General features: G+C 51.0%; 1 protein-coding gene across 2 annotated transcripts in view; it reads left to right on the top strand.

Annotated features, from left to right (window-relative positions):
- The window catches only part of PPP2R2D (protein phosphatase 2 regulatory subunit Bdelta), a 47,058-nt gene that overhangs the window by 6,569 nt on the left and 16,928 nt on the right, over positions 1-23,561 (top strand). For both annotated transcript variants that reach the window (XM_080822306.1, XM_080822307.1), the window contains one exon: positions 21,639-21,736. In XM_080822306.1, coding sequence (XP_080678432.1) covers positions 21,639-21,736 — 98 coding nt within the window. The remainder of the gene's footprint in view (positions 1-21,638; positions 21,737-23,561) is intronic.

Here is a 23,561-nt window from a genome sequence, read left to right as displayed (position 1 = left end):
GAAGGTCCGCAGCCCGCGCGGGCAGGGAGCGTCTGCGAGGCGGGAGGCCCCGTCGGAGCTGCTGCCGCCGTCCTGCGGAGGACACGCGCGCTCCAGCGCCCCGGCTCGGCGCTTGCAGGCGGAGCGGCGGCCGCGTCACCGCAGCGATCGTCACAACACGCGCGCCGCAAAACCGACGCGTGTGACTGCGTCCGCACCGCCCTAGGTGAGACTGGCCTGTGTGCGCGCGCCTGCGTGCGTGCGTGTCCGTGCGTGCGCGCGTGTCCGTGCGTGCGCGTGCCCGCCGGCGTGCCTATATGCGTGCGTGTCCGTGCGTGCGCGTGCCTGTGTGCGTGCGCGTGCCTGCCGGCGTGGCGCTGCTGCCGTGCTGGGAGCGAAGGGCCCGCACTTTGCCCCGCCGGCGCCCTTGCTGGTCCGTGCGGCGGCAGCGCGTCACTGGGAGGATAATTTTGACCGCGGGGACCGCGGGGGTCCGCAGAGCCCGCTTGGAGAACCGTAGGTTTCAAGTGAGCTCCGAGCAGTAGGGACAAGAGGGCAGATTTCAGGACCAACCGTCCTTCCCCGTCCTCTCTGGATTTACTGTTGTTTCTGTAAAACCGGAGAGTTCAGTATTTATTTATTTTTTTAACATTTTATTTATTCATTTGACAGACAGAGATCACACGCAGGCAGAGAGACAGAGGGAGAGGGGGCAGCAGGCTCCCCGCCGAGCAGAGAGCCCGATGCGGGGCTCGATCCCAGGACCCCGGGATCACGACCTGAGCCGAAGGCAGAGGCTTAACCCACGGAGCCCCGAGAGTTCAATATTTAAAGAAAATCAAATGATGCGGACGTATAAAGAGTAAAAATGAAATGTCCTCTTCCCTACCCTCCAGGAATCCTCCGCAGAAGTAACTGTTCTTAACAGTGTGTGTATATTTTTAGACCATTTCTTACACATTTATTTATTCATTTTTATTTTAAAACTTTTTGTATGTAAGCAGTTTTATTTTTGTTTCACACAGTGTGAATCCTGTTGTAAATACTGTGTTGCAGCTTTCTTGCAGCCCTAGTATGTAACTTGAGGTTTTATAGTGACCCAGGCTCTCTGCGCAGCTGGGTATATACGTGACCTTTTTTGACTGTTGGAGCCACCCCTTGAGATGGAAGCTGCTTTTGTTGGATAAAGAGAAAGTGGACCCTCAGGAAGATTAAGTCACTTTGCCGAAGGTCACGATCTCGTGGGCCCTCGCGTCAGGATCCATCCGGTCAGGTGTTCTGAGTCCAAGGCCCCGGCCGGAATAGTTTTAACCATGCTGTCCTGTTGCATAGCTCCATGTGGTCCCTTTGGATGGCTGCATGCTGTCACGTTTTACAGATTATCTCATCTATTTAACTAGTCTCACTGGTGGTTTCCAATTTCTGCTGTTACTAAAGATGCCATGGGAAATAGTCCGGTCACCCAGCTGCCCGTGGCGACATTTACGTGGTTGGATTCCTAGGAGTGGACGCAGTGGCAAAGCCGGTCATTTACCTCTCGGTGCTGCCAAGTTGCCCTCCCGAAGGCGATAACAACCTACACCCTCCCAGGAAGTTCTTCCCCCACCCACTGGCTGAGCACGTCAGGCTTTTCTGGTTAGCAGTCTTTGCAGCAGGTCTAGTGCCGTAATTCGTGCTTCCTTACCAGTTAGCAACACAGACTTTTTATTGACGATTTGTTTCTTCTGAGTTGTTAGATCACATCATGACTCCGGTTTTCTTCTGAGCTTTTTTTTTTTTTTTTAAAGATTTTATTTATGTATTTGACAGACATCACAAGCAGGCAGAGAGGGAGAGAGAGAGAGGAGGAAGCAGGCTTCTCGAGGAGCAGGGAGCCCGATGCGGGGCTCGATCCCAGGACCCTGGGATCATGACCTGAGCCGAAGGCAGAGGCTTTAACCCACGGAGCCACCCAGGATCCCCTCTCCTGAGCTTTCTAAAAATTAATTTTTAAAAGCTTTTTATACAATATGAATATCAACCTCTAAGTGTTTTTTATTATAAACCTTGAATTTTAATTCTTCTGCCCCATAGTTCATATGCTCTCCTGCCCAGAGTTCAGTTAAGTCTGCTAAACATGTATCTTTTACAAAGGGATTTTTTGTTGTTGTTGCTATTGCTGCTGTTGGAGATCAAGGAAAAAGTTAGATCTGTGTGTGGGTCAGTCAGTCATGGCTTAGACGGGGAACGGTGAGTGGGACAGGGAGGGCGGCTCATTTGCTGAAGTAGAAGTAGAAGTAGAAGCTGGAGTTGGGAGCTCAGAGGCAGAGACCAGCCCTGGAAACAGTAACCCTGGACAGGACTCCGGGCTCAGAGCATGGAACAGACTGTGGCCTGTTCGATCTCCGTCCGTCAGAAAACCACAACTAAAAAGGGGATGTGGGGGTGTAAATGCACTTATCTTTTCCTATGTTTTGTGCAGTGCTGAGCATAGTGTGGGCGTACGGGACACGTCTTAATGAATTTTGAGTTCTCAGTGAGTCCTTATTCTTGCCCCAAAGGTAGCAAGTTCCCAGATGATAATTAGGAAATGTGGGGTGAAAAGAGCAGATGAGAGGTCTTCACCTTTAGCCGTATCTGTTAGCATGTAATTCATTTTTTAAAAGGGACAAGTGAAAGAGTTAATATAGATCATCAAAGAAATGGTATTGAGCAAAAAAAATTTAAAGGAGTGGTGAGACTTTACTTTTGTTTGACATTTCTGGAGAGTATCTCTACGCTCGTTTTCTGGAGGGCAGTTTAGCGTATGTGTCTGTTACACTTAAAGCCAGGTTGCAACCCCGTGATTCTGCGTGCAGGAGCCCTGCCAGAGCTCGCAGCACTGCAGGACCACGTGTTTACAGAGTCGTGCACTGTGCAGCAAGCAGACATCCGGAAAGCCTGGAATGCCCAAAAGTGGTGAAGTGATTAAAAGCATTCTGGTACGCCGTATTGTGCATTAACGGGGTCCAGGCCTGTCAGAGAGCAGTCTGGGACACGAGGTTAAAAACAGGAGCTTGGGGCGCTTGGGGGCTCAGTTGGTTAAGCTACTGCCTTCAACTCAGGTCATGATCCTGGAGTCCCAGGATGGAGTCCCAGGATGCAGCCTGTTTCTCCCTCAGGTCCTCCCACCTCTCATGCTTTGTGTGTGTGTGTGTGTGTGTGTGCGTGCACGCGTGCACACTCATGCTCTCTTTCTCAAATAATAAAATATAATTTGTGTGTGTGTGTATAATATAAAAACATTAAAAAAAAAAAACCTCGCAGAACAGCACTGGGCTGTAAAACGGAGTGTAGTTGTAAACGCGTAGGCGTGGAGGCAACCTGCCCAGTGGTTCACACTGGGGCCTGTGGCGAGGGGGGCTCCCATTTACAAAGACGTCTGCTTTCACGCTGGATGCGTCTGTATTGTTAGATGTTCTGCACCAAGGATGCATTGTGGTTTGTAATGGTAAGGAGAAAAGGGCCATTAAGGAAAGGAAAAGATTAGTTCTCTAAGAACTGAACCCGGGAGAGTGCCCCTTGCTGCTGCTTGTGATGGGCTGCCCTCACTGTGTGCGGACCCCAAGACCCTGCCGCTGACTTTTCACGGTTCTGCTTCCAACATCTCGAATGGCAAAATAGATACTCATAAAAGCACAACCGTTAAAAAGCACTAGTATCGTTAACTCGATATAAAACAAAGCCAGACAATAACCCAGCTAATAATTACTGAAGATGGGGGCGGGGGGACTTCCGTGCCTTTTGCGCGTCAGTGCGTCAGTTAAGCAGACGGAACTTCGTAAAGCAGCGGGGTTGCATCCGGCTTTGTTTCTGCTGCTGGCAATCAACCGTCCACCTGCATGCTCTGGAGAAACGTTATGGCATCGTTGTTTCCAGGGCACACCTTGCATGTAGGAGAACACCTCACGTCTTGATAAACCCTGTAAGTCAGCTTTAAACAAAATAACGTACATACGTGTTGTTAGCATGATACGATAATTATAAATAGTCACGCTTTCGATAGCTGGTCTTTTTTGTTTCAGATTTTTTTAAGAAGTAAAAGTTACAGGGGCACCTGGGTGGCTCAGTTAAGCATCTGCCTTCAACTCGGGTTGTGATCCCAGAGTCCCCGTCGGGCTCCCTACTCCGTGGGGCGTCAGCGTCGTCCTCTCCCTTTGCCTGCTGCTTCCCCTGCTTGTGCTCGCTCTGTCAGAGAAATAAAATCTTAAAAAAAAGTCACGGTTCAAGTTGAAGTTCTTTTTCTTAATCCGCAGTCACATTGCTAGCCCCTCTCTTTGTTGCCCAGTAAACTGGGGAGACCCTGGGCTGTGGCGTCTCATCCCAGCCTGTCTCAGAGGAGTTGCCCAAGGTTCTTGGTCTTGTCTTGAGAAGGAATTCAAGGGCAGACCCAGTGCAGCAGACTGGGAGGAGAGCCACACCGGCGGGGAAGTCTGTTAAAGGGAAAACACACTCTGGAGATGGGAGAGCCAGGAGCTCTAGGGAGAGGGGGCCGTGCGACTTAGGGGTCTCGGCTTTCTGTCTTTAAAGGACAGGTTAACTAGGGGGAGGAGTATATGTCACTTGGGGTAGGGATTTCTTGGAAGGAGGCTTGCACCTTTTCTTCCTTGTTTAGTCAGAGGTCCTGTGCCGGTACCCACCATCTTGGGCTTGTCTGATTTCATCCGGCTTCTTGTGGGGTGTTCCAGGACAGGCCTCTGACCTTGCCCATTGCTGACCTCCCGATACCCCATCAGAACCTAACTACCTGCCTCATCCCCTTCCCTCACCAGCGGCAGCTTTTGCCATAAAGTTGGCATCTAGGGTATCCCCTCGTAACGAATTTGTAGCACGTCAGATGCACGGCTCACCTTCTGCAGCTTCTCATCGAGCGAAGATTACTGTAGCCGCCTCAGCCCCGCTCCTGCTGCTGGTTTCCCCAGCGCGCTCTCATCAGACCTCAGTGATCAGACTGAGTGTTAGAGATCACGTTTCTTAGGTTTCGACTCTCTGGTCGCAGAAAGGATGTGTCTGTCACTTGTTGGAGTCCTCGGAAATGTCAGACATAGTCTGGGTAGGAGCAGTAGTTACCAAAAATACTCCTGCGAGAGCATGAGTACCGAGAGGGGCAGAGGGAGAAGGAGAAGCAGGCTCCCTGCTGAGCAGAGCCGGATGGGGGGCTCAGTCCCAGGACCTCAGGGTCCTGACCTGAGCTGAAGGCAAATACTTAACCAACTGAGCCGCCCAGGCGCCCCTACCTAAAATAAAAAATACTCTTTTGCCACAGAGCTCAGTTAAGTTCGGTAGTAATCCTGATTGCAACTGGAAATTCGAGGGAATGAGAACATTTAACCATTCTCAGTTTACTTACTGTTCACACAGGAACAGTGGAATTCGGGAGTAAAAGGAGGAATTGACTTGAATTATGAAATTAACCACTTGGGACTTTCTGTGTCTTTTTCTTACTGCTCGGGGTGAAGCGTGTCAGTAGGTAAAGTAGTAATCATACAGATCGGTGATTTAGAAATCCATCCACTGTTCCGTTTGGGGTTGCCGGCCGTGAGGACCTGTGGAGTCCTGGGGGAGGGCTGGCCGACTTGGAGAGAGCCTGTCTCTGTCTCGGGAACCGGCTCCTGGGCTGCGTCTTTTCATTCCATCTGATCCAAGGAGAAGTACAGAACACTCTGGCCAGCATTGGTTTGGACCTTGTTTTTTGAGGACTGTGTTTTTTGTGTTTAGTTTTTGTCGTGGTGGTGGTGGCTCTTTTGTTTTTTTGGGATTTTTTTAGAGTTGATTTATTTGAGACAGAGCATGGAGGGGGTGAGGACTAGCAGAGGGAGAGGGAGAAGCAGACTCACAACCCAGCAGGGAGCCCGATGCAGGACTTCCGGGATCAAGACCTGAGCGGAAGGCAGACACTTAACCAACTGAGCCACCCAGGCACCCGAGGTGGTGGTGATTTTTTTTTTTTAATTGACATCTGTATTAGATTCCTATGTTATATTCTAATTTCCTTTTATTTAATATTTCTGTAGAGAGAGGGAAAGGGAATCTTAAGCAGGCGCCATGCCCCGTGCAGAGCCTGACACGGGCCTTGATCTCACCCACCCTGAGATCATGACCTGAGCCAAAATCAGGAGTCAGATGCTTAACCAGCGGAGCCACCTAGGTGCTCCCAAGTTTATTTCTTTTAATCCCCATCACCTGTTTCACTTATCCCCCCACCAACACTTCCTGTTGGTAGCCATCAGTTCTCTATAGTTAAGAGTCTGTTTCTTCAGTGTGCCTTTCTCTGCTTTTCCTTTGCTGGTTTGTTTTGTCTCTTAAATTCCATGTACGAGTGAGATCATATGGTACGTGTCTTTCTCTGACTTACTTATTTTGCTCAGCATAACACTCTCTAGCTCCGTCCGTGTTGTTGTAAGTAGCAAGATTTCATTCTTTTTGGTGGCTGAGTAATATCCCATTGTACATCTGTCACATCTCCTTTATCCATTCATCTGTGGATGGACACTTTGGCTGTTGTGGGTAATGCCACTATAAACATTGGGGCACATGCATACTCTTTAAATTAGAGTTTCTGTATTGGGGGGTGCCCAGTAGAGCGATTCCTGGATGGTAGTGTGGCTCTGTCGTTCACTGTTTGAGGAGCCTCCGCACTGTTGTCCACAGCGACTGCACCAGCTGGCATTCCCACCTGCAGGGCACAAAGGTTCCCCTTTCTCCCTGTCCTTCTTGTTGTATCTTAAAAGTTGATTTTAGCCATTGTGACAGGTGTGAGGTGACATCTCATTGTGGTTTTGATGTGCATTGGCCTGATGGCAGTGATGTTGAGCATCTTTTCCTGTGTCTGTTGGTCGTCTGGATGTCTTTGGAGAAATGCTCAAGTCTTACACCCATTTTTTAATTTGGATTGTTTGGCATTTTAGGGTGTTGAGTTAAGTTCTTTATGTATTTTGGGTACTAGTCCTTCATCTGATAAGACACTCGCAGACACCTTCTTCCATTCCGCAGGCTGCCTTTTAGTTCTGTTGGTTGCTTCCTCTGCTGGGCAGAAGCTTTTTACTTTGATGTAGTCTCAGTAGCTTATTTTTGCTTTTGTTTCCTGTGCCTCAGGAGACATAACTAGAAAGTTGCTGTGGCAGGTGTCAGAGAGATTACTGCCTGTGGTCTCTTCCAGGATTTTTATGGTTTCAGGTCTCACATTTAGGCCGTTAATCCATTTTGAGTTAATTTTTGTGTGGTGTAAGAAAGTGGTCCGGTTTCATTCTTATGCATGTGACCAGTTTTCCCAACACCATTTGTTGAAGAGACTTTTTCCCACCGGATGTTCATTCCTCCTTTGTTGAAGATTAATTGACCATATAGTTGTAGGTTTAATTCTGGGCTGTTGCACTGATCTCTGTGTCTGTTTTTACGCCAGTACCATTCTGGGATTGTGACACCTCCAGTTTTGTTCTTCAAGATTGCTCTGGCTCTTCAAGGTCCTTTGTGGCTCCATATAAATTTTCGGATTATTTGTGCTAGCTCTGTGAAAAATGCTGGTGTTATTTTGATAGGGATTGCATTAAATGTGTGCATTGCTTTGCGCAGTGTCCACATTGTATCACTGGGCTTCCAACCCGGGAGCGCGGAATGCCTTTCCGTTTCTTTTCACCTTCTCGAAATTATTTGGTCAGTGTTTTAGTTTTCAGAGTACAGGTTATTCACCTCTTTGGATAAGTGTATTCCTGATACTTTATTGGTTTTGGTGCAGTTGTAAATGGGATTGTTTTCTTAATCTCCCGTTCTGCCACTTCATTATCAGTATTATAGGAATGCAGCAGATTTCTGTACGTTGATTTTTGTATCTTGTGACTTTTTACTGAATTCATTTATCAGGTCTGGTAGTTTTTTGGTGGATTCTTTAGGATTTTCTGCATAGAGTATCGTGTCATCTGCAAATGGAGTTTTATTACTTACCAATTTAGATGCTTTTTATTTATTTATGTTGTCTAATTGCCGTGGCTGTGAGCGCCAGTGCTCTGCTAAATAAAAGTGGTGAGAGTGGATGTTCTTGTGAGGTCTGGGAATTTTCTTTTTTAATTATGGTAAACTGTACAGAGTTTAGTATTGATCATTTTAACCATTTGTAAGCATATAATTCAGTGACATTGATTAGATTCACAATGTTGCGTGACCATCAGCACTATCTATACCTAAACCTTTTTCATCCTGCCGAACAAAAACTCTGTCCCCGTTAAATAATAAATTAAAAGAACAAAAAAACCTTTTCCCCTTACCCTCAGCCCCCAGTAATCTTTATTCTGGTTTCCGTTTCTATGAAAATCATATGCCTACTGTAGGGACCGCACAGACGTGGAATTACACAACATTGTCCACCTGCATCTGGCTTATCTCACAGTGCATAATGTTTTTAAGGTCTCTCCGCGTTGTAGCATGTATCAGAAATTTTTTTAAGACTTTATTTTTTTAGAGCAGTTTTAGGTTCAGTGTAAAATTAAAGGGAAGCTACAAAGATTTTCCGTGTACTCCCCGCTACCCTCCCTCCCACACACACAGCTTCCTCCACTATCAACAACCCGCGCCAGATAGTAGATTTGTTACAGCCAAGGAACCAACACGACACATCCTTGCTGCCCAAAGTCCCATCATAAGCGTGTGTACATTAGAGTTCACTCTGGGTGTTAAATACTCTGCGGGTTGGGCGCATGTGTTCTCACTCACGGCTGTCCCCGTGGTATCACGCAGAGCTGTTTCTCGGCCCTGGAAACCCTCTGTCTGCCTGTTCCTCTCCTCCACTCACCCTTGAAACCACTGATCTCTTCACTGTCTCCAAAGTTTGACCTTTTCCCAAGTGTCTTGTCTTTAGGGCCACGCAGTATGCAGCCTTTTCATTCTGGCTTTTCTCACTTCATTCTATGCATTATTTTCATGGCTTGATGGTTCATTTCTTTTTTTTTTTTTTTCCCCCAAGATTTTTTTGACAGAGAACACAAGCAGTGGGAGCAGCAGCAGAGGGAGAGGAAGAAGTAGGCTCCCTGCCAAGCAGAGAACACAATGCGGGGCCCCATCCCAGGACCCTGGGATCATGACCCGAGCCAAAGGCAGCCGCTTGACTGACTGAGCCACCCAGGTGCCCCGATGGTTCATTTCTTTTTAGTTCTGAGTAATAACACCCCCGTGTCTGGTTGGACCACAGTTCACCTACGGAAGAACAAAGAACATCCTGGTTGCTTCCATGTTTTAAAATATTGCATACAGTTGCTGTAAACATTTGTGTGCAGGTTTTTGTGTAGATGTAAATTTCCAGCTCCTTTGGGTAAATGCCAAGGAGCACAATTGCTGAATCCTATGGGAAGAGAATGTTTAGTTTTGTAAGGAACGACCAGACTTCATTGCAAAGCACCTGCACGGTTTGCGTTCCCATCCGCAGTGAAAGAGAGTTCCTGCTGCTCCGCATCTTTGCCGGCCTTTGGTGGTGTCCGGGACTTGGGGTTTTGGCGTTATAATAGGTGTGTAGCGGTGCCTTGTTTAAATTTGTATTTACCTGAGGTGATGCTGAGCATCTTTTCATACACTTATCTGCTATCTGTAGAGCTTTTCTGCTGAAGTGTCTGTTAAGGTTTTTGCCCATTTTGTAATTGGGCTGTTTTCTTATTGTTGATTTTAAGACTTCTTCGTCTGTTTTAGATAACAGTACTTTATCAGCTGTATCTCTTGCAAATATTTTCTCCTGGTATGTGGCTTATCTTCTCATTCTCTTGAATGGATCAGAATTTCATTCCATTTTATGGCAGAGTTAAATGTGGATTTTTTGAACATCTCTGATTTTTTTTTACTTTATTTTCAGTCCTTGAAAATTTAAAAAATTTTATTCTTAAAGAATATATTCCTCAAAAGCTGTTTGGAAATTGAATTATTTATATACAGACTTACTGGTCAAAAATAACTTGCTACAGTTTTCCTAAAATCACAAACTGGAGGGAATGTCTGGGTGGCTCAGTCGGTCAAGTGTCTTCCTTCGGCTCAGGTCATAATTTCAGGGCCCTGGGGTCGAGCCCCGCGTTGGGCTCCCTGCTCAGCGGGGAGTCTGTTCCTCCCTCTCCTGCTGCTCCCCCTGCTTGTGGTCCCTGGTGCACATGTTTACTCTCTCTCTCTCTCTCTCTGACAAATAAATAAAATGTTTTTAAAAATAAAATCACAGACTGGGTATAGTAATCATTGTCTGCTTAAAATCTGATAAAACTTTGACTTCTTTTACCATTTAGCTGGTGAATATACCACTTATTTGATTGTTTCTTTATTTCAGGATTTCTTTAACTTGGAAGTGTGTGCGAGTTCTTCCACATGTGTTTAAATATACTGAACTGTGTTTATTTAGCATAAGGAAGACTCTGAGGGTTGTGCCAGTGCCTAACGTACTAATAAAAGATGGCACTTGAGTGGGCATCTGGCTGGCTGCGGGTGGAACATGTGACTCTTGATCTCAGAATTGTGAGTTCAAGCCCCATGTGGGGCACAGAGCTTATCTTAAAAAAAAAAAAAAAAGTAGCATATAAGGAGAGAAATGACAGCAGCTTTGTTTTTCTAATGACAGACTGGGTTTAAAGATCATTTCCCAGATGTAAAGAGGGATTCCTCCCCTTTTGGTACCAATTTCTCGAATTGGTGGCCTTTTTTACATGTCTGACAAAAGTGCCGATACTGTCTTCTTGCTGGTTTGAGTCTGAAGTACCAGGGAGTAGTTGGGTAGTTCCCTGTCTGGGTGCGCAGCAGGAGGGGAGTCTCCTGGCCCACGGTGAGGGACCCGGGCTCACAAATGAACTCTGCGAGCTCCCCATTCTTTTGCCTCCTGGTGCATCTTTCTGCCAGCGCGCGTCCCTGCTGCTCCTGCCCCGTGCGCGAGCACCGCTGCGGCACATGCGGTCCCGAGACGCAGGACCGCCGAGGCGACGGCTGTGATGACGGCTCCAGAGGGTGCTTGGGTGGCTCAGGGCCCTACCACGGAGCCCCACATCGGGCCCTGTGCTCAGTGGGGAGCGTGCCTCTCCCTTCCTCTCCACACCCGTGCTCACTCTCGCGGTCTCTGTCTCCCTCTCTGAAGTAAGTAAGTAAAATCTTAAAAAAAGGAGAAAAGAGACTAAGGCCTGGGTGACCAGACCACAGAAAGCGAAGGGTAGAATCGAATGAGGGTTTTGATGTTTATCCTGAGGGCAGTTGCGACTTCACCTGGTGTGTGTGGAGTAGGAGAATCCCATGACCACGTTTGTGTTTAAAAACTAGAAGTGACTCTGGCTGCAGTGAGTGGGGCTGGGCTGGCGTCGTGGTGGGGGCGAGAGTCTCCGTGGAAGGGTGTGTATTTTCGATTTTCTTCCACGGGTTCTAGTAAGTACTTTGATGATTGTGTTTACAAAGGTGCTGCCCTGCCTTTGGCGGTTCTGGAGCGCTTCGACTTGCCTCGGGTCAGAGTCGGGCCGGCCGTTTCCCGGAGGAGTGGCTGTTAGAGTGAGCGCAGTCCCCTCCTGGTCACAGTCCCCTCGTGGTCGCGCCGGTGCCGCGCGCTCCGCCGGACGCCTTCGGGGTGAGAGCTCCTCCTCTCCGAGGCCGGGGTGGAGGAGAGAGCACGAACACTCTGGGAGGCAGGCTTTCCGGGAGAGCGGTGAAACCCGCCAAGGGCCGGGAGGGCAGAGTCGCGCTTCCCTGGGTTGGACGCCCGCCGGCACTGCGCGCCTGGGGTGGCTGGGGGCGACGCGAGCGCCCGTCCTCCTGACCCCCCGGCGCCTGTGCCGCCCTGCGCGCGCTTCGGGTCGCAGCCTGGTGTCCTTTCAGGGTGCGGTTGGGAACCGGTACGAGTTGTGAGGGCCCTTCCGGTTTCGGGGTCCGATCATCGTTCTTGTGTGCTTGTAAAAATGACCGCTCTGTTGAGATGACGACTCACTCAGCATAAAACTCATTCGTAAAGTTTACAGTGGGTGTTTTTTACTGTGTTCACTGACTCGAGCCGCTGTTACCCCCGTCTAGTTCTAGAACATTTTCGTCCCCCCAGAAGACACCTCATCGGCAGTCCGTCCTCATTCCCTCCTCCCCTCCTGTCTCTGTGGATTTGCCTGTTGTGGACATTCCGTAGAAAGGAAATCGTGTGTTAGGTGACTTTACGTCGGCTTTTCCCACTTAGCAAACTGTCTTCGAGGCTCACCCGTGGGCTCGCACACATCAGTGTTCGTTCCTCGTCTGGCGGCATGGTCTTCCGTCGTGTGACAACAGACCCCATTTGTTTTTCAGTTCGTTTCGTGAGCGCTTTGGGCTGTTCCCAGTATCTGGCTATTTAAATATTCTCGTACAGGTTTTTGCGTGGACGTGCGCTTTCGGGTTTCCAGGCGTGGTTCGCAGGGCGGGAATGCGCGGTCACCGGCTAAGTCTGTTGACCTTTTTGAGGAGATCGAGCCGTTCTCCGGAGTGGCTGCCCCGTGTCGCAGGCTCACCAGCAGTGCGGGACGGTTCCCGTGTCCCTACCTCCTGGTCGGCAGTTGTGCGGTGTTCGGGGGGTTCGTTCAGCCATGGTAAGAGAGACGTGCAGTGCATCCCTCTGTGCTTTTTGATGTGCATTTTCCTAGAGACCAACGATGTTGAGCATCTCTTCTGCGCGTATTCAACGTTGGTGTGTGCTCTTTGGGAGAAAACGTCCCCTCAAGTCCTTTGCCCGTTTTTTTTAGTTGGCTTTCTTTTTAAATTACGGAGTTCTGTGTATATTCCGGATGCCAGACTCTGACCTGATGCACGGTTTGCGAGTGTCCCCCTCACTCTGTGCACTGTCTCCTCGCTCTGCCCGTGTCCTTAGATGCACAAGAATGTCCCGTTTCGAAGACGTCCAGTTTCTCTGTTCTGCTCTTTCGTCTGCGGTGCTCTTGGTGTCTTATCTAAGACCCCAAAGATTTGCTCCTGCGTTCTTCTGAGAGTTTTATGGAGTTAGCTCTTATATTTAGGTCTTTGTCTCATTTTGAGTTAATTTGGTATGCGGCGTTAGGTAAGGATCCAATGTCTTTCTTTTGCATGCGGATACTTAGTTGTCCCAGGCACCATCTGTTGAAAATACTGGTTTCTCCCCCCTTGAGTTGTCTGGACAGCTCTGTTGAAAAGGAATTGGCCGTAGATGTAAGGGTACCTGTGTGGACTGGATTCTCTCCCCTTGGTCCGTATGTCAGTCTTTATGCCAGTACCAATCTGTCTTAATTGTGGTAGCTTTGCCATGAATTTTGAGATCGAGAAGTGTGCGTCCTCCAACTTCGTTATTTTTAAAAATTGTTTTGACTGTTCTGGGTCCCTTGCAGTCCCACATGCATTTTTAGATTTAGCTTGTCCCTCTCTGCCAGGGGTGGGGTGTGGGGGAGACTGCTGAGGCCTTAAAGGGGTGTTGCCTATACTCTGTACATCAATTTGGAGACTACTTCTGTCTTCACATGAAATCTTTCCATTTCTTGAGGGTTTCTTTCATTTCTTTCAACAATGTTTTATAATTTTTAGTTTATAAATCTTGCAATCTTTGGTTAAATTTATTTGTAAATACCTTATTATTTTTGATGATACCATAAATGGAATTGTTTCCTTAATTTCATTTTGGATTGTTCACTGCTGGTGTATAGAAAACACAGTTGATCTTTGTTCTTGTGTCCTGAGTCCTCACTACACGTGTTTATTAGCGCTGGTAGTGAGTGGTTCATGGATTTCTTAGGATTTTCGGCATACAGGGTAATGCCGTCTGCACAGAGAGTTTTCCTTACTCCTTTTCCATCTGGAGGCCTTTCATTTTCCTTGTCTGGTTACCCTGAGTGGAACCTTCAGAAGAAAGCTTCCCAGAAATGGTCCGGGGAAAGCATCCACATTTTCACCATGAAGTGAAACCGATGTTAGCTCTGGACTCTCCTGTGGGTGCTCCTTGTCAGGTCGAAGAAGTCCGCTTCTGTTCCTCGTGTGCTGGTGCTTTTATCATGGTCAGGTGTTGTGTTTTGTCAGTGTCGCATCTGGACAGGAGAGAACCATGTGGTTTTTGTCTGTTCATTCTATTGACATGGTGTATTAGTACGTTGGGTCACTTTCAGATCTTAAAACTGTCCTTGTATTCCTAAAATACAGTTCACGCTTCCTTTTATTAAAATCCTGTTTATTCTAGTAGCAGAGAAAATGACTTTCATTTCTCCCTTCTGACTTTTCCAGCTTATTTAGTTTGCCACAAACTGGGTTTTTTGGTTTGGGGGGGGTGGTTAGTGACTGACTAGAAAGTGATACTCAGATTTTTCTCCTTTGTCACCTTTTACTCAGTCCTCATAATTTGGAGAAACTCAATTTTGAGTACTTCTAAGATGATAGCGTCTCTAGTTTGGAACCTCACTGTTGCTCGTACAGGTGGTTTTCCATTTTTTCTGTTTGGTGGAAGCTTATAATTCACGCCTACCCGTTCGTGGCTGGTTTCTTTTTTTTTTTTTAAGATTTTATTTATTTATTTGACAGACAGAGATCACAAGTAGGCAGAGAGGCAGGCAGAGAGAGAGGAGGAAGCAGGCTCCCTGCCGAGCAGAGAGCCCGATGCGGGGCTCGATCCCAGGACCCTGGGATCATGACCTGAGCCGAAGGCAGAGGCCTTAACCCACTGAGCCACCCAGGTGCCCCATCGTGGCTGGTTTCTGAAGGAGAACTTTGGCCGTTGGTGATCTGCTTTAGAGTGACAGTGAGAAATGCTACACACACATGCATCGTATTTACTTGTGCCTGTTAGTAGGAAATTGTCCACTTTTTAATGGAAATGTGTAGTGTTTCAGTGTGTTCTACCCTTGTATTCACCTTAATAAGTAGAAATTTACTGACTTATCGGACATTCTCGTTGGACTTGGAGAGTAGACACTACTTCTAAACCTGAATGTAAGTAAAGCATCTTCAGTATTTTTGAGTGTGATTTTCCCAGAGCCTCTTTTTTTTTCAAAGATTTTATTTATTTATTTGACACAGAGAGAGGGAACACAAGGGGCGGGGAGAGCAGCAGCAGAGGGAGGCGCAGGCTCCCCCATTTAGCAGGGAGCCCCATGCGTGACTCCATCCCAGGACCCTGGGATCGTGACCTGACAGAAGGCAGACGCTTAAGGACTGATGCCGCCCCCCCCCCAGGCCACCCCTTTCCCAAAGCGTCTTGTCCCTGCATTAATGGTGTGTGTCGCTGTGGGAGCGCCTGCAGTGTATGCCCGCCCTCTGATGGGTGCTGCGGAGCCCGAGGTGAGTGATGTGGCCAGGGCCCTGCATGTGTGTCCCAGGCGGTCACAGATCGGGGAGGGGATAAGGAGCTGGCCCGGCTCAAGCAGGTGGCCTTGGCAGCGGTGGGGGCAGAGCGCCGCCCGCTCTGCTGTGGGAGCATGAAGGGCAGGTCCACTGACTTTTGAGGATGAGGTGACAGTGTTTCTGCGTGAAGTCAGGACCCTTTGTTGGAAGGCGGAGGTGGCTGGGGCCACAGAGGGCAGGAGGGTTGCAGTCGGTGGCCCGGCTGTGGGGCGGCCTGTCCTGGGTGCCTGAGGCTCCGAGTGTACAGGCAAGGCGGGGCAGGCAGAGCGCGGGGTGCACAGAGGTGCGGTGTCCACGGAGCCAGGGCGCCGGCCCCGTGGGGACGTGAGTGCGGGGGCCGGCGGGGGCGGCCCATGGAGGACTCCCGGGTCTGGGGGTGTGCACCTGCTCTGGGGCTCAGCGTGGATGGGGTCCCTCGGCAGGTGCCCTCGGTGTCTTCTTGGGAGACCGTGCCATTGTTGGGCGGACACGCGGCAGTCTCGGCTGCCACCACGGGGGTCATGGCCTTCGGGGCGGGGTGGGGGCGTCTTGGCGAGACCGTGAGCGGAGGGGTCCCGAAGGGACAATGGGGTCAGGAGGCAGCACGCAAGCCCGGGTCTCCCCCATGTCCCGCCGGTACGGGTGTGGGCGTGGGCGGCCACCCCGGGAACAGACGGGCCCCATGGAAGGGACGGTTCCAGCACCCCCAGCGCCCCGGGAGAGAGGGAGACTGCGTGGACGGAAACGGCGTTGTGGTCATGGTCGTCGTGGCTTCGTTCTGTGTTGACGTGACTTGGTGGTTTGGTTGCAAAGTTTGGGCTCGCGGGTCCCTCCCGGCCCAGAGAGCCGCAGCGGTGCCGGCGGTGACAGGGCAGCCACGACGGCCACTCAGAAGGGGTCCCAGGATTTTGCTGCAGGTGACCGTCACGTCGCACGTAAGGCATGAAGTAGAGGAAGCTTGACGCTTGCTCGCGTGTTTGGTTTTGAAAAGCTCAGAGTCTGGGGAAGTAGAGACCCACGCATCTGTGTACGCAGCACGGGGAGCTGCCCTTGGAGTTGGCTCCCCCCCCCCCCCGCCTGGGCGGGACCCTGGGGCCTGACTCTGAGTCCCTCCTCGCTCTCTCTGACCCTCTTTGTCTGTCTCAGCCCTTGTCCTCACACCGCGGGCAGAAGCCCAGACCTGGTCCCCCACCTGCCCGCGCCAGCAACTCCACAAGCTGCAGTGAAGGGGTCGTTCAGAGTTCCTCCATTCGTGGAGATGGCGGTCCCCAGGCGGCAGGGACTCGGCCTGTGCTGTGTCCCCAGTGCCCAGGGCACTGCCTGGCTTACAGTAGCCACTCACGTGTTTGCTAAATTTTAGAAAATAAGCTGCAGCCCTCAGATCTCACGTGGGCATTGACCCAACCCTGCATTTCTCTGCTGCGGTTGGCTCCTGCCCTGGGAACACTCCCTTCACTCACCCCCACGTGACCTGTGCTCTGAGCAGGTGACTCGTCTGTCCTGCCTCCTAGAAGAAAGCTGCCGCCTCATGACACCGCGCGTCCGCCCGGTCTGCTCCTGCCCCTCCTGTGCCGTGCACTCCCTGACCCCCGCACCCCCCCCCCGGTGCAGGGGCACCCCCCAGTGCAGGTGCCCCTGTCCCCGCCTGTCTTCTGCTAACCCAGCTCTCGTGTGTCATCAGCCCCCGCGGCTACGCCAGGCCATGGGCACATGAACGTGACTTCGTGTTCTCCATCTTTTAACGCCTTGTTGACGATATTTCCCCTCTGGGCCCCCTGCCCCTCCACACGTCCTGTTCCCGCTTCCTTATGTCCACGCGGTCCGTCCTCTTACATCCAGCGCCTCTTACCGCCTGCCCCCTCCGGCCGTGAAGCACCCCCACGGCCGGGCGTCTCACACTGCTAACTTCCACTTTCCGGATTTTATTTTGAGCAGTAAGTACTGCCTTCCTGTTATGGTAACTGATGATTTAGCTTTTTTGCTGACATCACCTTCCACCCACGTGCACCCACCTCCCTGAAAAAGAAAAGAAACAGGAAAGAAAAGAGAGTTGAGAGGACTCCGTTGGGCGTCTCTGTTCCCTCCGCACTGTGCTGACGGCAGACAGTGTTCGGTCCGAGCTGCGGTCTCTGTTCTCTTTCTCATACAAATTTCATTTTCCCCAGAGCTGATGATTGCCTGGTGGCTCCACACGCTTGGTCCTCTGTGTCTGCTGCGGTGGGAACGGATGCTGCGGCCTCTCTGCCACCACGTCACCAGGCTGTCCCAGGCACAGCGGGCCCCTCCAGGCCTCGTCTGCCCCGCTGGGACCGCTGCTCCCAGCGCCAGGGCCTCCTAGCCTGTCTCCGCCGGCGCGGGGACGTCTGCTCCCCGCCTGCCTTCCCCTCGCTTTATTCTCATTTTGCCAAATTGCATCATCCGGTATTGCTGAGAAAGGGGCTCTTGTTGTGGTCTTTGCTTTTTTTCCCTTCATGTTTGAAGTATCTTTACTCCGTCCTTTTAAATGCAGTTGAAAATTTGGCCAGGTGTAGAATTATGGGTTAAAAACTGGTTTTTCTCGGAACTGTGAGGACAGTTGGCATTCCAGCCACCATCTTCCTGCGTCCTGTCTGCTGCCCTCTGATTCCTTTGGTGTGTGACCTGCTCGTTTCCTCGGGAGAATTTTAGAATCTCCCTTTATCCCCAGTGGTGTGGTTTCCGCAGTGAAGCACCGTGGGCGAGGGTCTGCTCCTGGGTCCGGCTCAGCCCTCCGTGGACCTCGTCAGCCTGGAGGCTCCTGGGCTCCTGCTATGGGACACGCTCCTCTTAGTCCTTTGATGTTTGTGTCACTTTCTCTTCTCTCTCCTTTCTGGAGCTTGTTACCCGGTGATGGGCCACCTACCCCTGTCCTCTAATGATCTTTTCTCTCCTCTTGTCCATCTCTGTCTTTTGGCTCTACCCTTTGGAAGAGGTGTTGAGTTTAGAAATTATTACTGTTTGAATTTCAAGCGCATTTCCTTGGTTTCCTTTCTCTGTAGTAGCGCGTCGCCCATCCTCCAGGGACCCCGCCCTGCGCCCCAGGGCCTGGCTGGGGTGCCACGCAGGTGAGCTGGATACCGTGCCCAGGGCCTGCTTCTCTCCCGCAGAGAGGGGTGACAGGAGCCCTGCTTCCTGGGCTGTTGGAGGGGCGCCCGCTTCACCTGGGGCCACACTCGGTTAGAGTAGCCCCCGGCCCCTGGCGGGTGCCCAGCCAGCATTGGCAATGTCATTCCTGTTGGCAGGCACTAGCTCCCTTGAGGACGTTGTCATTTCTTCGACGTTTTGCCGGCGCGCTGTCCCTCTTTGCTCCGCTGCCTTGTCGTGGCGTTTTCGCTCCGCTGTCTGCAGATCGGGGGCGACGGGTTCGTGTCTGAGATGCAGCCATCTGGAGCCGCAGGCAGTTCCGTGAGCAGGTGGGCCTTCCGGCTGGAGGGCTTCCCTGAGGTCAGTCGCTTCTTAAGGACCCCATGTGTTAGAGTCTTGAACCTTTTCTTCCGAGATTTTTCCTTTTGGGGAGGAGTCTTCACTCGCGGCAGCCGGCGTTTGGGAAACAGGAAGGGGGCGTAGCTGTGTGCGCCCACCTGACGGGACGGGGACGAGCTGGGGGACCTCGTAGTTCAGGAAATGACCTTCCAGCTCCAGGCCCAGCACCTGGCGTGCAGCGTGGCCGAGGCCCCGGGCAGGTTGAGACTTCGCCCCCCTGTGTGTACTTAGACTGTCACCTACCATCCCCCTGCCCCTTTGCTGTCCCCTGCACGTCAGAGCGTGCCCACCATTGTTGCTTTGTGGTCCAACACTTTACCAGTCCTCTCCGGCACCGTGGTGGTGGTGGTGGGAGGGAAAGGCCTCTGCCAGCAGTGGGCCGCACTTGACAGAAAGTCGGAGCTGGGTTCTTGGGCACTGCCAGGCGTGTGTCATGGTTTCTGAGTATGACTTAAAACATAGACTGAGTAAGTTCTGCACCAGCCGGATGACGCATCCTACCAGAGCTCCTCGCTGCAGTCTGTGCACCAGCGCCCGAGCCTTGCTGCCGCTCTGCGGAGACACAGGGCCACCCCCTGTGGCCAGCAGGGCCCGTGTGCGTGTGGGCCCTGCGCAGGGGCCTCTGGCCGCTCAGACAGACCGAGCAGTGCGTCCCGAGTCCTCGTGCGGTGCATGGCCAGTGCAGAGGCCCCGTTGGGTGCCCTCAGTACCATATTTTTGCTTTTAGCATCACACTAGTTTTGTAGAGTAATGGCCATCATGTTAAATTCATGTTGGTAATTTAAATTTTGTTGGTTTTGTAATTTTGTAGGTATTTAGTTTGTGTATTTATCTTGACTTTAGAGCTCTTTTAAATTCTGTGGGCAGCATTTTCTAACTTAAGATTCATACAGATTTGTGCAGCTTAATGAAAATAATTTCTCACCAGTGGCAATCATGGGAGTTTCTCTTTTAAAAGATTCAGTCCATTTCAATTAAGTTTAAAAATAACTGTCAGAGCTAGAATGCCGTTAATTATATAATATCATAGACCCCCTTGGGTCTGAACGACAGAGATTTAGTCCCGCTTAGTTTAATACAGGATATTTTCATTTCATTTAAGCAAAATGGGTTATTTTCAGTAATTTAATTTAAAAAGTGACACTTCTAACAAGAAGCCTAGTCCTTTTCCCAGCTGTAACTGAAGGGGTGTTTTTGTTTGTTTCTTAAAAAAAAAGGGGGGGGGGCGCCTGGGTGGCTCAGTGGGATAAGTCTCTGCCTTCTGCTCAGGTCATGGTCCCGGGGTCCTGGGATCGAGCCCCGCATCGGGCTCTCTGCTCAGTGGGAGCCTGCTTCCCCCCCACCCCACCTCTCTCTCTTCTACCTGCCTCTCTACCTACTTGTGATCTCTGTCTGTCAAATAAATAAATAAAATCTTTTAAAAAAAAAAAAAAGGAAGGCAGGACATCCCAGGCAGGAGAATTCCTGTGTGTTTAAAAGTCGTGCCCAGGGGACGCCCGGGTGGCTCATCGTGTATTAAGTGGCTGCCTTGGGCTCAGGTCCTGATCCTGGTGTGGGCCTCGAGGCCCCTGCTGGGCAGGGAGTCTGCTTCTCCCACAACCCTCCCCCTTCTGCTCTCTCTCTCTTTCTCTCTCTACAATAAATAAAATCTCTTTAAAAATTAAAAACAAAACGTGGAGCACAGTGCAGGTGAGGTGAGAGCTCGCACGGCAGAGTCCCGTGTTAACCGCGTGACTTGCATGTTTGCGCGCACCTTTAAGAGCCCCGTTGTGGGCCAGGTTCTCCAAGTACTTTCAGACGTTGTCTGTTTCTTAGTGTTGGACGAGGAGCTGCGCAGCAGTAGTGTCTTTAAACACTCCTGCCGCGGCCGTGGGGTCCTCCGTGTGCAGAGCACGCGGTCCGTCCGCCAGCGGGACGGGCTGTTGGCGTCCGTGCTCCAGCGGCTGGGCGGGTTGTACTGATCCACCCCGGCTCGTCCTCAGGGCAGCCAGAGCTGAGATTGTCTGGGGCAGCTGATGCGGGCCCGGAGTCCCTGTGCTGGACGGAGCAGGGGGACAGCGGCCCCTGCGGGACCAACCCGTGGCCTTGTCCTGATTCGGCCCACACGCAGCGCACCCAAGCGGGAGAAAACGGTCTTTTTTGTTTTTCTTAATCCAGGGGTCCATTCATGAATCCAGATCCGGTCCCTCCAGGCCTCGGCCTCGGGACGCCGCCCTTGCTTTGTTGCTCGTACCCTGTGCCCTTCACCTGTACTGAGCCAAGGTCTTTGTGTGTCAGTGTCCGAAATCTCGGGTGTCCAGCAGTAGTGTCTCACTGGGAAACAATGCTGTCATCATTGGTGGTAATGGTTGAATCCAATCAGTGAAATAGAGTTTGTGCCGTGTATGGTGTTATTTTGTACAGAAGCCAACAAAAGGTATTGCAGAGAATATTAAAACATCTGTTAATGTCTTGTAAGAACGAGATTTATTTTATAAGTTAATATCAGGCATGTGTCATAAAATCAGATAACAGTCTTCTAGGACCAATGTTTTTGTTTTCTTTTCAAAATTAATTTTCTAAGTTTTTATTCCATATCCTTGTATCAGGATAATGCAGCCTAAATAAATCCTGGTGCCCCAGGGACGAAGCATTCAGTCCATGGAGCGGAGCCCATGAGCCCACGTGCTCTTGGGCTCCGGGTACCAGAAGTGGAATCAGCCGCTTGGTGATGACGAGTTTCCTGCGAAAGTGTTGCTTTATCCAGCAAGAAAGTTGTATACGTGTGTGTTTGTCTTTTGGACCTTTTTTGTCGACCTTTGTTATTGATTGTAACTCCTTTCCAAATCATAATTGCTTCTGTGTTTTATTGGCAGCTGACATCATCTCAACTGTTGAATTCAATTACTCTGGAGATCTTCTTGCGACGGGAGACAAGGGCGGCAGAGTTGTTATTTTTCAGCGGGAACAAGAGGTCAGTGATTCACCGTCCACAAGCCAAATGAACACCAGCCTTTCTCGTGTCACTGGGAAGGAGGGAGAGAAACACGGGCACTTTTCAGTTTGTGACTTCACTCAGAGTCGCTCGCAGCAGACGACCTGTGCAGAAGCCGTTTGTCCCGGGTGAGCAAGAGGACCCGTGCTTCCGCTCCCCGACGTCCAGCCATGGAGCTCTGACGGAGTCCCCTGTGCCCTAGTCTTCGGGCGAGGAGAGTCCTTGCCCTGCCCACAGGCTGTCGTGAGGACCGAGGGAAGGACGTGGGGTGGTGGAGTTCCGCATCTCTTTGCTCTCATCCTGTCGTTATGCCGGGGGCTGTGGGTGAGCATCACTCCCGCAGCCCCTGGAGGCGCTGGCTCCCAGCCCCGTGGTCCAGCGGGCAGTGTGTGTGCAGTGTGTGTGCAGTGTGCGCTGGATGGCTCCGGCGGCGCCAGCTCCGGGGAAGATTGTGTGTTGGGGGCCATGAATTCTCTCTTCCTCCTCAGTCAGAGGTGAGCTGCCTGCTTCTGCCATGCCCCCCGAGGGCCCCACTGTCCATGCTAAGAGGAAGGAGTCCTCAGAACGGGGGCTGGAGGGCCCCCCAGAGGACTCGCACTCATGAGCCATTTTGTGGGTCACTCCCTCTCTTTGGGGGAAAGGGCAGAGAAACCCGTCTTTTTCAGTAATGCGTAAGGAGAGAATGGGAGGTAGAAGTGGGCCTTGCCCCGGAGCCTCAGCAGAGCGCGTGGGGAGTGCTGAGGAAGGAGGCGCGGCGGCCGGGTGCTCTGCCGGGCCGTGCGCACATCCTGTAGGCAAGAACCACGGTGCAGCCCCGTCTGGGTCTTTCCCGCCAGCTTCACACACGGGACCCTTGTCTGTGTCCGGGCAGGTCAGCGGGCGCGTACTTTCTCATCCTCGGAGTCTGGTCTCTACGCTTTCGTGGTGGAGCTTCGCTACAGCACCTCGTGGCCCTTGTTCCCTTCCAGCAGACGTGCACGCGGGCAACGGCCAGCGAGGTTCGCTCGGGGGCATCTGTGGGAGGGCGAGCCCTGGGCTCCCCCGGCCGAAGTGAGGATTGCATTGGTCAGTGGGAAGGGCGTTGTGGAAGGTCAGCATCTCATAAAGTGTGCTTGTTGTAGTTCTGATTTGGGTTATGTCCACATAGATTTAAAAACTATTTTTTAGTTTTTAAAAAGGCAATTTTTTAGTTCAGTAGATTTAATCCTATTTTTTCTGATTTGGGGTGGCAAGAATTCTTTGGTAGATAGTGTATATATTGCCGTTAGTTTGTCTAGGTCTTCACAGACGGTTCGATGAGTTCGTAACTTTGCGTCCCTCCCAGACGTCGGTCACTGGCCGGCGCTGCTGTGCGGGAGCGGACGGCCGAGTCGAGCCGTCGGCCGTTCAGGAGTTTGCTCTTAGCTCCTTTACGTTTGCCACCTAAATGATATCCTTGTAGAAAATGAAATTTTCCTCCTTTTGTGAGTCCTCATTTAAACCTAAAAAGTGCTAGGTTCAAATGGGGGATAGATCATAGTCCTGCTCGAGCGTCCTGTTACACAGTGTGCTGGGCGCCGCCGTTGGGAGAACCGGTGGTTGTGTTTCGTTCAGATGTACCGTCGTGGTTAGTCACGTGAAGCCACGGGTTCACGCAGAAGCGGGCTGTTGACATTGTTTAAATTTGAGAAACGCGGCTGTCTGCAACTTAATAATAACTTAAACGTAACTTAATCTGCGTCAGTTTGGTTGACATGAAAAGCCCTCAGTCTCCTGCTCTCGCTTCTCGGTGCTCGCCGCGATCGCGGCTTCTCCCAGTGCTCTC

This window comes from Martes martes (genome assembly GCF_963455335.1).
Source record: "Martes martes genome assembly, chromosome: 14".
NCBI classification, from domain to species: domain Eukaryota; kingdom Metazoa; phylum Chordata; class Mammalia; order Carnivora; family Mustelidae; genus Martes; species Martes martes.
The sequence above is the reverse complement of the archived record's forward strand: the minus strand, read 5'-3'. Positions and strand labels throughout refer to the sequence as shown.